The sequence below is a fragment of the Equus quagga genome, chromosome 8 (genome assembly GCF_021613505.1).
Source record: "Equus quagga isolate Etosha38 chromosome 8, UCLA_HA_Equagga_1.0, whole genome shotgun sequence".
Classification (NCBI taxonomy): domain Eukaryota; kingdom Metazoa; phylum Chordata; class Mammalia; order Perissodactyla; family Equidae; genus Equus; species Equus quagga.
This window is the reverse complement of record NC_060274.1, coordinates 63,063,039-63,077,313: the sequence shown is the minus strand read 5'-3', so window position 1 is coordinate 63,077,313 and position 14,275 is coordinate 63,063,039. Positions and strand designations below refer to the sequence as shown.

Below are 14,275 nucleotides of genomic sequence, written 5' to 3'. Positions count from 1 at the left end.
GCTTCCAAGCAAGACTCAAGAACGTTCAAAGCTTTCCTTCCAAAGCTACATAGTAGCTTGTTTGGGTCTTTTAAACAAGTCAATCCACGAGGTATAGAGAACCTCGTAACAGTGTAAGGTATACAAGACTCACAATAGTTGTGTAATGAGGGGCTGCCTCAGTTATTTGTAAATTACACAGTAATATTTTCTTTTTGGTAGAATGCTTCATGTGACTTCAGACTCGCAGGATGAATTAGACAGTAAACAAATGTTTAATCATCTGCAGGTGATAAAATCGAGACCTGGATAAGAAACAACTAAACTAGGTCAAAACTGAGATTAGATTGTTTACCTATCTTGATATGCAGTCAGGGAAAGATAAGGTGGTCACTGACCTCAGAAAGATCTCTGATCCAGGTTACAGGCAAGGTTCAGGTTATGGAAAATTACAAACAGGCTGTTAAAGTTATCAGATAGTATAGAAATGTAAGATAAATTTAATTTGCTCTTTGCTAATATATTTATTGTTTAATAACTTTTTTATTTTGGAATGATTTTTGAGGTACAGAAAAGTTGCAAAGATAATACAGAGTTCCCAAATAGCCCTTACCCAGTTTCTCCGCTTGTTAACATCTGACAGTACATAGTGCGTTTGTCGCAACTAAGAAACCAACATTGGTGCTTACTGTTAACCAGACTTCAGACTTTTTTTTTCTTTCAGATTTCATTAATTTTTTTCCCCTAATGTCTTTTTCCTCTTCTGTGATTCTGTCTAGGACACAGTAATTGGCATGTGTCTTTAGTCTTCTCTGGTCTAGGCAGTTTCTTAGACTTTTTTGTTTCCTGTGACCTTGACAGTCTTGAGGAGCTGGGTATTCTGTAGAATGTTCCCCATCCCCTGGTATAGTCGAGCTTTTTGCATCTGTGCTTAATCAGTTATCTTTGTAGCCCAGTGAGTAAATGTTGCCATTAATAGTAAGAAGAATGTTTTCCTCTGTAGGCAATCCCCTTACTTATTACGATTCATTGCTGGAAATCACTTATAAAGTAAATTCTTAAAGGTAAATTTGCTTTACCCAAAGAATCATTGTGATTAGGGGTTATGTTTTTGACCAAAGACTTAACATCAAAAATATATTACGGGTTTGGTTGATGTACCTCAAAGATAAACCTTTGTAATGATTTAAGTTAAGGAAATCAAATTCTGAGTCATAGCATTTTAGGTCCTAAAGGGATGTTGAGAGAGTCTAGCCTGGTTGTTCCCAAACCAAGGTGCAGGCACACTGACCCGTGGGGCTTTTACACACGCATCCCAGGGCCCCTGCTTCTGGAGATTTGGATTCTGGTAGACGCGTGTATGCGGTGGAGCAGGAAAAAAGGTTGAGAACCCCTGATTTAAATACTTAAAAGGCCTAGGTGTTAGGATTCAGGAAAGCCAGATGGGTATTTCTGGTGGTATTTCTGTTGAGGGAGGAGGTGGAGAAGGGGTTGTTGGTCACACTCTTCCAGTAGAGTTTTAAATGGGGAACAGTTTCTCCTAATTCCTCCCAGGGGTCTGAGGGAAGGAGAAATGTGAAAGGGGGCCGTCCATGCAAATTCGCATTATCTAGAGCGTGGGGCTGTTTGTGGGTTTATCATATGATTATCAGCCACTCGACTTTTCTCACCTCCTTAAGCTACCTGACGAGAACGGTGTGGAGAAGGGAGAGCTGAGTGCTGATTAGAAAATAATGCCTGGGGGCCGGCCCGGTGGCGCAGCAGTTAAGTGCGCACATTCCGCTTTGGCGGCTCAGGGTTCACCGGTTCGGATCCTGGGTGTGGACGTGGCACCACTTGGCAAGCCATGCTGTGGTAGGCGTCCCACGTACAAAGGAGAGGAAGATGGGCACGGATGTTAGCTCAGGGCCAGTCTTCCTCAGCAAAAAGACGAGGATTGGCAGCAAGTGTTAGCTCAGGGCTAATCTTCCCCACCCCAAAAAAGAAAAGAATGCCTGAAGGGACAGGGAAATGCTAGACCTTGAAAAGGTAAAAACCACCAGGAAATTGTACTTATTTTGCAATTTTGTGGGAGGCATTGACTGGAGGATCCTAAACACTCAGTTTTCTAAAAAGTAATTTATTCTTAAATTTGTAATGTATTGTGTGGTCTTTTGAAGGATAGATCTGCCTCTTTATTCTTTTCTTATACCAACGTCAATATCAATCGATTTTTCCTGAGCAGGAGGCATCTTCATAGAGGATTTTATATAATTATGTAATGAATAATAGAGAAAGATGCCCAAACATTTTCTAGGAAGATTTTAATTGGCTATACAAAAATTTTCCTTGTTCATTATACTAAACAGAATACCTAATCCAGGGTAATTGGGTCTCCCTCAAAACAGGAGGTGGGTTGTGTCTAATCTTTGCAAATTAACAAGTATAAAAGTAGAATTAAGGTCTTCTAATTAAAGCTATTTAGTAACTAATCATTTTAGCTTTTACCTAAAGTATTTTTCCATTTGTCTTTCCTTTCGTAATAATTAGAGCTAACTTCATGGCAAAATTCCATAAATAAAAAATTAGGTTTCAATAAAAGTTAATATCAGTTGAAGAGAATGTTTCAGGGGACCAAGATAATGCTTTCCTGTTGACAAAAAGTGTCAAGCACCCAGGGATATTTCAGAGACATTGACTTTTAAAAAAAAATTCAGTGAGTCTACCCTAACAGCAATAGTTGCAGTATCTCTTGAATGCATTTTGGTTCTATCAGTTTGTACTGCTCTGTAAAGCTGTGCTGGGCTTGCTTTTGGCCTTATACAAGCAGAGGAAAAAAACTAAAAGAAGTAGATGAGCGTCTTCTTTCTATTTTCTATTCCATGTATGTTCTACATTGCTTTTAGTTAAAATTAGGTTTTGAAATAAAAAATTATGGTGATGCTTCCAATTTCTTTGCGTCCTTCCTTCCTTCCTTTATCCAAATAATGGTGTGATTCCTTAGTAAAAATAGTTATAGAATCCAAATCAGCATTTTCGAAAAAAAAATTTTTGTAGAAAATTCAAGGTTTGGGGCCAATATCAATTTTGCTAAAATAATTGGAAAATACCAAAAATATATTACTATTTCTTACGGTTAAGTGACTCCATACAAATTCAAAAGAGAAGTGTTTTGTATTCCACATAACTAAACTAATGTAATTTATTTTCATCTGTGGCCTTATGCAAAGCACTTGACCTTTCTTTGCTTTTGAGTCTTTAAGCAAGTAGGAATATAATGGGTTGGTAATCATCAACCTTACTCATAGACTTACTCTACAGGATATCCAGGAATGTCAGATTACCTTAAAACGGTTGTACAAATAAATAATTGTATACTCCCTCCAAATCACTTATTTATTAATTTGCAAGTTATTACCTTTGTTTTCTTAAAGAATGAAGTTTGTGCAATGGCTAATTTACATAATTTTCTATTTAAATGGATGTAATTCATGGTAGTAAAATTAGAAAATAATTAATGCTAATAATTTAGAGAATTATAGTTTTCTTAAATCTTTGTTCTACGGAATGCAGTTTACACATCCTAATCTTTCAGTTAGTCCATTAATAACTTAATTATTCTAAATAGTTTTGTGACTCTATAAAGGTCCTTTCTTTGAAGGATTAGAGACTTCTATTTGAAGTCAGCCCCCACTCTCCTGGATAATTGCCTTTAGTAGCCTGCTTTCACCAAAGATGGAAAGGCTCCTATTTTCTTACCGCATTCCCTGCTTAACCACAGCAGAGTTAGCCGTAGGCATTTTTACAGTATGCCTGAAGCAGTGCTCTTATGAGGTACCTCCCTTCAACTCTTAAATGGAATACATGCTTCAAATATGCCCAGGATCGTTATAGTAACACTCGAACACTCAGGCTCACATGTACTCGCAAGTTTGGGCAACCAAACAAACAGAGCTATGTGTGCACAGGTGGAGACTGGGGAATTTGACTCTCCACGTGTTTTTGTTGAGCACCATTTTGCACACATAAGCGCTTTTATATAACTCATCTAAGTTTCAGTTGAATTTGCAAGGAGTGCATGTACATTGTTCAAATTTTAAACCCCTAAACCAATGTAACACCCACAATTGCTTTCTCATACATTTCCCAATTTCTTGTTTGTGTGTGGCACTTTCTCAGCCAACCATTTCTCTTCAGAAGGAGCCAAGCCCATTGCTATTTAGAAAGTTTACGGGCCGGCCTGGTGGCGCAGCCCTTAAGTTCGCATGTTCCGCTTTGGCAGCCGAGGGCTCACTGTTCGGATCCCAGGTGCAGACCTATGCACTGCTCATCAAGCCATGCTGTGGCAGACGTCCCACATATAAAATAGAGAAAGATGGGCATGGGTGTTAGCTCAGGGCCAATCTTCCTCAGCAAAAAGAGGAAGATTGGCAGTGAATGTTAGCTCAGGACTACTCTTCCTCAAAAAAAAAAAAGCAAAAGGAAAAAGAAAAAAAGAAAGTTTAGCAGTGTAGTAGAAGAGGAAAAAAAAAATGGAGACTAGAGAAGAAATGACAGGGCATAGATTGACTTTGACGGTGGTTTTCAAACACTGTTCCATGGAAGGGTGAGTTGGATTGGCCAGTGGGAGAGGGGGCTCCAACTACTTCATCCGAATACTGATTTTGAATTTGGGTATCCGTGATGGAGCAAGGGCTTTTGAAGGGCTTTCTTTGTCCTCTTTGGTATTTTTATTTTGTCAGAATGTACTAATGTAAACCATTAATAGGCTGGGTAGAGCCAGAGATGATAGGAAATGAGGAAGTGCGCGTGTGCGTGCATGCGTCAAAGGTGTGCTGTATTGGTTTCTAATGTAGAGTAGACCCAAGTTAGTCAGACCTGAGAAGTTAAAACAAAACCGACATCCCCCTCCCAAATGCCCGCAAAATTGCATTTTGACTTATGTGGTAAAGATGCCTGTTTTCCCATCTTTAAATCTAGAACTTATTTCCTCTTTGTGGTTATAAATTAGTCCTTTTACTTTCGTGATCAAAACCACTATATATGCATTGTCTGAAATACTGAGAGAATCAACAAACCAAAAAAAAAAGATACTCCCTGAGACCACGCAAGGATAAGTAGGGCTCATAGGTAATAGCAAAAAAAAAAATGTTATTGGGATGAATTATTAAGTAACTTCCTCAAGTTGAATTAGAATTGATTTTGTTATTTCCTTCACAATACATTTAAAATGGAACTGGAAATTTAAAAAAAAAGATCACTAGAAGTCATTAACATTTCTATAGATTATTTAAGGGTTTAAACAGTGTTTAAGTAGCATGTACTGTTTTCCACTTTAGATCGTTGAATTTGGAACAGAATATTTGCCTGCCTGAAATGATTCAGATCAATGGTTTTCAAACTTTGTTTCTTGGAGGTTTCTTAGAAATGCCTCAGGGGCCAGCATGTGGGGCCAAGGAAACAAAGCAGGCGGGATTTCTGGCTCCCTTGTTTCAACCCAGGCAACCTCACATTCATCTCTTTTGTATGTCAAGAGTTCTGCTTAGGATTTCAATTAAAAGGAATTCCATTGCTGAAGAGGAAAAAAAACTTTAAAAATCCCTGGCTTGGATCAAGTTCTGCTCTGTAGCAAGGGGCTGCCTCCTAGAATTTCTTCCACACAGAATCTAAATTGTACATTTTAAATACAATTTTAAACTAATTTTAACATCAGAATTTGAAACTAAATCAGTATGAGTGTTATGTGAATCTTCATAAGTATCTTCCGTTTTGCATGTATTCATTAAAAAATTGTTTATTGCATGCTTACTGCTGGGGATACTAAACAAAATAGGATGATTCTTACTGTTAAGGTACTTGGGGGCAATTAAACATTATGTGAGGAGAACTGCGACGACAGTCAGCATGCGGATGAAGTATGCTAAAAGGTAACCTAATTGGGGGGGTGCTTAGAGATTGAGGAGGCTTAGAAGAGGTGGTACTCGAGATGTTAGTTCTTTAATTAAAAAAGATAATAAGTTAAAACAATTAATTAACATTCTTTGTGGGATATTTTTAAATTATCAGAGTGATGCTTGTCCACTGTAACAAATTTCAAGTAGAGTTTGCAAGGACAAATGGAAGCTGGTTGGGTGCAAAAGGTGACAGTGGCCATGGTGGAGGTGGTTCTGTTTCAGGCCATCAGGGAGGGCTCCATGTACGGACCAGATATATTGGTGGCCTTCTAGGCCACACTGAGGAACTTGAAACTGAATTTACAGGTAGGTATGAGGAAATAATCAAATATGTGTTATTTGAGGGACACAATCAGATTTGTGTTGTAGAAGATCCTCTGACAGCAGTGTGTGCAGTGGATCATGAATGAGCAGGAATGGGAATGAGGAAACAGTGCAGATCAGTTGCAAAGATCCAAGTGAGAAATGATGGTGGCTTCAGCCAAGTTGGCCATGGAGATGGGGAAGAAGCAGACAAATTCAAAGGAGATTGAGGAGAATTGTCAAGAGTTCCCAAGTGATTGGATGTGGGGACTGAAGGGGAGAGGGAAGGGTTGATGATGACTTCCCCATTTTGACTAGTGTATTTGGGTGGATGGCCAGTGTCATTCTCTGGGATGGGGATAGAGGAGCACAGGTTTGGCACAGTGAATGAAGATGGTTATTTACGTTGTTCTGTGAGAGTGTACGAGTGTGTACATGTGTTCTAGAACTGGATCTAAAAGTGTACAGGTTACAAGCACAAGCCCTGGAGCCCCTGTGTTCCCATCTTTATCCACCACTTCCTAGCTACGTAGCCTCAGAACTCTAAGGCTATTTCATCGTATATAAATTGGGAAAAATAATACCTACCTCCTAGGCTTCTTGTGAGGTAGAGTATAGCATGTTGTAGGGACTCAATGAATGTTACCAAATATTGTTATTATTTCTCTTCCTCAGACCTCAGGCTCCACATCCATAAACCCATGAGAAGTGAGCGGGGGGTTGAGCTGGATTAGATGATTTCTGAGGTCCTTTCTAGCTATAAAGTTTTTCATTCTAATATGGCTGTGCTCTGTTTACATGTCTGTAAACAAACACACTTTTACTCAAAAATATTAACCATTTCTAGGAACTTGCCACATCAGACTCAGATTCCCCAACAGCAGACTACAGGTGAGTACTAAAAGTAATAAGTTGATGTTGATGGATGAAGCTAATAGATTAAAAGATAATTATAGTACTATGTAATTTATGAAGCTTTAGCTTCACCATGTAAGGCAAAACAGTTGTGTCATTCCTCAATCAGAGTTAGAACTGCAGAATAATAGCTTAGATTATTGCATAGATTGGCATCACAGTGATAAACACAGGGTAAATGATCTTAGAGCAAAAGCATCCGTGGAGGTCCTGTCTAATTAAGGAAGACTGAATAAAACCCCTTCCTTCAGCGAAGCTCCCTATTCTTCCCCTTGGTATGAAAGATTCTTAGCTTGGATGCATCTAGGATTTGTCTCAGTAAGTGAGCAGCTTGAAACTGACTCTTACAAAAGGAAACCATTGTGTCTAATCACTGAGGCTTTGGGGGGATAAATGAGAAATGGTTGGCCTGGTTTTAATGCCACTTTTAAAAGCTCTTATAACTTGACCAGCGACAACAAGATGGCGGACAATTCTCCCTAAACTATTCTATTTCCCTAAGACTTGCTTTCTTTAAGTTTATTTCTTTCAAGTGTCCCTAAAAAATTTCCCCTGCCAATTATTTCATTCATCTCGGTACCGAGTAGATAACTTATTCATGATTGTCTTCTAATTAGTGGTTGATTCTTAGTTCTAATTGCCAGGCAACCAGTAATGCCTTTGTAGCTCTTTCGGAAAAGCAAGAGAAGTTTTAAAACTGTAAGTTGGATGTGGAATTCTGACTGTGAATAGTGGTATTGTGGTAGGGAAGCTATTAAGTAAGTCTCAAAAACTTCAGGCGTATATAGAAATTTATTGGATGTTTTCATTCAAAAATTATCTTCTCTATTACTGCTTTCGGGAATTTAAGGAGATTTTCGTTTGACAACTTTTCAAAGATTTGAGGCAAGTATAATGAAGTTATTCATCAGATTTTAATTACGAGATAACATTTATCAGAATTTTCCCCCACAGTTTTGATTACTTGTTTTAATTAAATGCTAACATGTTTCAACCAGACTGTTCAATATATTGATGCAGTGGTGCTACTGTGTAAGCATTCAGGAGATTGATGAAGGAACCAACTTTATTATGAATATGCGTTACCTAAAGAGCAAAGAAATAAATGAATCCTGCTGCCACTAATTTCATGGCTTTTTTTTTAAAGGAAAAATTTTTAAAGAATATTTCTACAGTGGAAATGTTAGAACTTTGTCTTCATTAACCTCATAAACTTCCATCTCTCCTAAGATGTCTTTCCTCTGATCTTTAATTATGTCAGGCAAAGAGTGAGTAGAAGGGAGACTATTTCATTTCTAGCAAAATGATAAATTCTTTTGAGTATTTTAAAAATCCAGGTTTTACATATTCTGCCATTAGGGCAAATAAGGAAATCTAAGTATATGGTATTAGGGAGATTACTTGATAGTTGTATAGAGTTTTAGCAAGTAGACTTGTTAGCGTGCTACATTTTAGTAATAGGCAGCATTTTCCAAATACAGGGACAATTTCTGCCTGAGCAAATGTGATAAGAGCCAAAGAATTTCCCCTGGGGGATTTTAGGCTGTTCAACCTAATTTTCTAAATTATTTTTCGAAAACAGGTTTTGGGGAGCAGGCATTTTGCTTGAGTCAAGAAAGCTTTGATCTCCTTTTTAGTTAACACTGTAGCCCATTACCTTCTTGTTTTCTTATATTTTTCTGTAATTTGGAGCATATTATGGACTAAAGAGCACTATCTCCTCTTGGTTGTTTTCTTCTTCTTGTTGTTTTTGGTGAGTCCCCAGAGTATGTGAGTGCTAAAGGGAGAGAGACTACCCTAGCATTTTTATAATTATGATGGATTGTTGTGTTTCTGCTCTGATTAGAGTCATGCCTCCTGGAGAGAGGAGCTAAATGGGCAGGTTACATTTCTTCTTCCGATTCTATTCATTTGAATGAAAAAATGAAGTTTGTTTCTTCATTTCTAAGTATTCTGTTCCGTCTGCACATGCATGGATTCAGTGCTGTTTATGTATTTTCGTGGGTACACCAGCTTTTCTGTTCCTCCATCCTGGTTATTTTAGTACCACAAAGAGGCAACAACATTTGTGCATGATTACCGGGAAATAATAATTTGGTTTTTCCAAGAACCTCAGAGCACTATGCTAGTGTCACAGTTTTCTTTATGAAGGTAACATAAGCACCGATTTGTCTCTTGGATACCAAGTGATTTAGTTGTGGCTACCTATATGGAATTTGTCAGGGGAGAGTATATTTTGAAGTTTGGTTTATTTAGTTGTTTTAAATGATCATCAGAAGTTGAAGAAATGAACTAGCTGCTGGTGGTGTAATCCTGGCCTTAAGCACTAGATGGGATAATGGAGCAGTTGAAAGCTGTCAGTAGCCCTACCCTTTGGACCAGCCCCACGCCATTGATTTTGATGCCCCTTCAGGTTTTCCCATTTTCCCTGCCCTTCCAACCTACCTGGTATCTTCTAAAAAGCCGTGATTAAAAGGTAGAGTCATACATCGTCCAGTCACCCTCGTTCTTTTTTGTTTATTGTGGGAGGAATTTTCAGGCCATACCTTTGGAGAAATAGAAAACACCCTAGCTTTGGCCGAAGAAGGAGGGGACAGATTTAGAAAATTTTCTTAAAACCAAATGCAGAGAAATAAGACAGCATAATTATTTTAAATTATGTTATGATGGAAAATTACTGGTTTAGTCAAATTTTCGTTTGCTCAAAATCTGTAAGTGTCTATGCCCTGACTAACTCATGCCCATATTCATTCTTCCACATTTCAGGTAAATGGTATCCCTGAAGAAAGGAAACTGACCGAAGCAATGAATTTGTAATCAGACAATAGAGCCGTTCTCTCTTACTTCTCTCTTCCAATAATGCATGAGCTTTCCTGGCATTTGTTGTGCATGTCGACAGTATTAAGTATGTACCAAATGATACAGTATAACTTTCATTTTACTAATGCATTTTTTTTGTACTTAAAGCATTTTTGACAATTTGTAAAACATTGATGACTTTATATTTGTTACAATAAAAAGTGATCTTTAAAATAAATATTATTAATGAAGCCTAATGCTGGTGAAATTTATTTCAGAAAGTATTTGATTGCCTCCTGCGTAGTAGGAATCTTTTGTTGCTAGGAACAGGTCCACGTGTTCAGTCTTCATTCAACAAGATTTTATTAAGCACTTCCTATAAACACACAAAATGTCTATGCTTCCAAGTGAGCAATCTATTTAAATAATACTTTGATCTTTCTGGCCTTTAAAGCCCATTCTTTTATATAACACTTAGAGTGTTTTAGGGTAAACCTGGTTTTATGGATTGAGGATCTGGTGACACCCAGTTCATGAAGAGCAGCCCAGGCTGCACAATTACATGACTCCATAATCAGATATTTGGTTTTAGAAGCAAGCCAGGCACTATTACTTAAAAAGAGAATAGTAACCTGTTGATGGTGACATGAATTAGCTCCAAAGCCCCAGGCTCCCCTGGAATAATACTACTTTTGAGGCTTAGCAACCTTTTCATACCCTGGTGGTCTGCTTCATGCATCTTGGACAGTATTGAATCAGTGTGGTCATCAAGCTAGCTAGCAGGGCCACTTGTGTTGCAAACTAGACCAGCCAGAAAACCTTCTCTTACTCTGCTGTGGGGTAGATTTCTGTGTTACCTATTAATTGATCAGAGGACACACAAATGCTATCTAAATCTGTTTCCAAGATCCAAAAAGATTCTCTCTTAGTATTGTGTGCAACAACTTGTCTTCCACTTAGGGAGAATATTATGTCCTTGACACTGGAAACCCCCTCCCCCCGTCTCCTTCCTGGGACTTAACAGAGAACGTAGGCTCTTTGATTTCTTAGAGATTTAGCTTGTACTTTTATTCCTTCCCAAGACAGCTAGGGCAGTGCCACTTGCTGTTCTTCAAGACTGATCAGCTTGAGGTTGTAAATATATTGGGGCAGTTTCATGTCCTAGGAGGAAGGACAGGTTGCCACGACTCCAGACAACTAGATTGTGGCACTGCGGCAGAGAATTAATAAACTTGCTTCTGCCAGGTGAAACCAAAGTGTTCCTGGTAGCCCAAGTGAGCAAGAACATAGTACACGATCCACAAATCCGGAACTGCAGGATGGGGTCAGGAACTTTTATTCATCTGTTCTAGGAAAGAGGCCACTGTGGGAATTGGAAAATGCAGTTGGAGTTTGTATCGGTTTTCACATTGACCAACCATATTAAGGAATTGAATGGGGATAAGAATCATTGGCCAGCATCTCACAAAAGTTTTGATAATTGCCTTAATGTCTGCACTTCCCTCTGAAAAAGTGGTCTTGCCTCTGACTTAATATTTAAAAGGGGAGGAAGAGTCCAAATAGCTTCCCAATGGTCATTGCTTTCTTAATAGCCCTTACTTTGTGGGTCAAAAAAGATATGTGGAGATTCTGCCACATGCTGAGAATTTCTATCCCAACCAAGCACCCTCATAGTGGGCAAATGAGTACATGGTGAGTTTGGGGTCCCAATGGTGAACTTAAACTAGAACACCTTTTTACAGTTGGCCACAGTAAACTGTTGCCCTAACAAACCCACTGCAGTGGTTATCTGCACTTTTAATAATTTAAGAAAACTCGGATCTAGATTCCAAATATCCCCTAAAAGTTGTGATCTTTCCTTTCTCCAAGGTTTAGTCACCCAATAAATTATGACCTCTCTTTGGGGAATTTCACATCTATAAGTCTACAGTGATGATAGAAAAGAGCATTATGTAAAAATGTTAAGACTAAATTTGAGGCTAAGAGAATACTTAGAAGATAATAATTAAGTGGAAAACAAGGTTGGAGCCTCCAAGTACAGATATATCAAATAGATGGAGCGTATGACCTCTGGGATCAGTGCTCCAAGATTTGAACTATCACTTCCCATGCCCTGACTATACCCCATTGAGTGGATGGATAAAAGCTTTCAAGCAAGCCATTCTAAGATGGAGCAGCTTCCCAAATTTACATTTTGTAATTTCCTATGGAACACTCGCTCCTTATTTATTGCATGCCCAATATGCAATAAATATAACTCATTAACTATGAGTCAAGTGATGTTCTGAGGATACCGTGGAGAGCCAAACAAAACACAGGCTCTGCCCTCCTGGAGTTTACATTCTAATAGGACAGACAGACATTAGTCAAGTAGTCCTACAAATAAATATCAAATTGCAATTGTGATAAATGCGATAAGGGAAAGTAATTGGTGCTGTAAAAGCTTATCACAGGGGAACTTGACCTAGTCAGCAAACTCAAAGATTTCCTGAGGAAGTTTGTGCTGATATCAAAGGATGAGTAGAAATTCATGAGATGAAGTGGAGTAAGAAAGAATATTTGAGGGAGAGCAAAGAGCATATCTAAGTTCCTTTGGGAGAAGAGATCCTAGCAAGTATAGGGTTGTATCAGAAAGTCCATGCAGCCAGAGTATGGAGTATAGGGAAGAGATGTTGGGGAAGTGTGGAGGAAGGTGAGACCCAAGAGATAGGTAGGACCAAACCATGCATGAGTTTAAAGGCAGAAACATAAAGTCTAAAGCAGTATAAGAATGAAGGATGGTGATGTCATATTTTGCATTTTTGTACAATTGATCCAGCTATAATATAGAGAAGAGAGAGAGTAGGTGGGCACAGTGGGTATGGATAGACCAGCTAGGAGATTATTGTAGACACAATAGGAGAAATAATAACTTTGATTAGGACAGTGGTGGAAGAGATGGAGAGAAATGGACAGATTCAAAAGCGATTTAGGAGGTGAAAAATAGCAGTTGTTGATATGTTGATACTTTGGAAATGGTGTTAAGGAAAAGAAAGAGGCTAATTCTGATTCTGTAGGGGGATTTTTGGTCCAGTGGTGGTGCTGTCTCTTGTGATAGAAGATGCTGGATGAGAACTAGGATTGAGGAAAGCAACATGAGTTCAGTTTCGTGTAAGGTGAACTTAAAGTCCCTTTGGGAAAACCAAGAGAAGTAGGCAGTTGGATACATGAATTTGAAGCTCAAAGTAGAGGTCTGGACTGGTGATATGATCAGTAAGTCATCTGGATATATGTAGTCAGTGAAGCTATGAAAGTTGGTGAGAAATCTGGTCCTTCATATGTCAACCAAGCATTCATGGGTCAGCCAAAGTTTACGTTACAGTTATTCCTCCAATAGCTAGCAAAAAGGATAGGATACATAAAGTTTGGTATTTACCAGAATCTAATGGTCAGAGAAAGGCAGGGATGGTATTTTATTCACAGTTTGCAGAATTAAAATGTGCTATTACTTATGGTTTTTATTAAAAGCTTACCACTTTATTAATAAATCTTATGTTTTAAAAGGTTGTACATGTGCTACAAGGATTTCTGTGGTCAGATCATCTCACTTTACATTCAATTAATAGGATGCAGTTCATCTTAGGTAATTTATCTTGTCATTTTCCTTTTGGTATTTAAATTCGTTAAATTTGTGGCAGCCATGGAGGTATGCTGCTTGGATCTTCCTTCAGGAAAGAATTTGCCATTCAGCTTCAAAGAGTGCAGTTTAATGCACAGCTTCCAGTTGTTGGCACCTTCAGGGTCTGCCTTGGCCTTTGAACAGAGGAACACTTTCTGGGCCGCCACCCTCTAGCCACAACTGAGCATAGTGTGAGTGCTAGGCCTAGGATTCTTGTGACGGGAAATTTTTGCTCTGGAGCTCCCTATTGGGTTGGCTGAGACTTTGTCAGAATTGCATTGTGGTCAGATGACCTCTTTGCCTAATCCTGCTTCCTCTCCACTGCCTTTCCTTCCAGAGATGTCAGATCTCCATCATGGATTGAGGATTTTCTTGCCAAATCCTTCTTCCCCCTCTTTTCTTTCACAGCTATTGCCCCCAATAAACCTTTGCACTTCCAATCCCATTTCAGCATCTGCTTTCCAGCGGACCGTACTGCTCACTCTGGTATTGCTTTACCTTCCCAATACCAAATGTGAGTCAGTGGTTCAAAAGCGGTTCACTGAAGAATAAAAGTGATAAAAATAGGCATACTATACCAACAGGGACACATACTGTAATTCAAAATAATGCCATGAACATAAAGAGTGATTAGGGCTCTGTTACAAATATAGAATAAGTCTCTATATTCTAGAAAACATAATTTTGT

General features: G+C 38.5%; 1 protein-coding gene across 4 annotated transcripts in view; it reads left to right on the top strand.

Annotated features, from left to right (window-relative positions):
• SGCE (sarcoglycan epsilon) overlaps positions 1 to 10,186 on the top strand; it is a 66,964-nt gene extending 56,778 nt beyond the window's left edge. For 2 of the 4 annotated variants that reach the window (XM_046670088.1, XM_046670091.1), the window contains 2 exons: positions 7,063 to 7,106; positions 9,897 to 10,186. In XM_046670088.1, coding sequence (XP_046526044.1) covers positions 7,063 to 7,106; positions 9,897 to 9,913 — 61 coding nt within the window. In that variant the 3' untranslated portion in view covers positions 9,914 to 10,186. Of the gene's footprint in view, positions 1 to 7,062; positions 7,118 to 9,896 lie in introns of those variants that run through there. The other 2 variants (XM_046670090.1, XM_046670089.1) reach the window with 2 other exon arrangements.
• Positions 10,187 to 14,275: the final 4,089 nt, after the last annotated feature.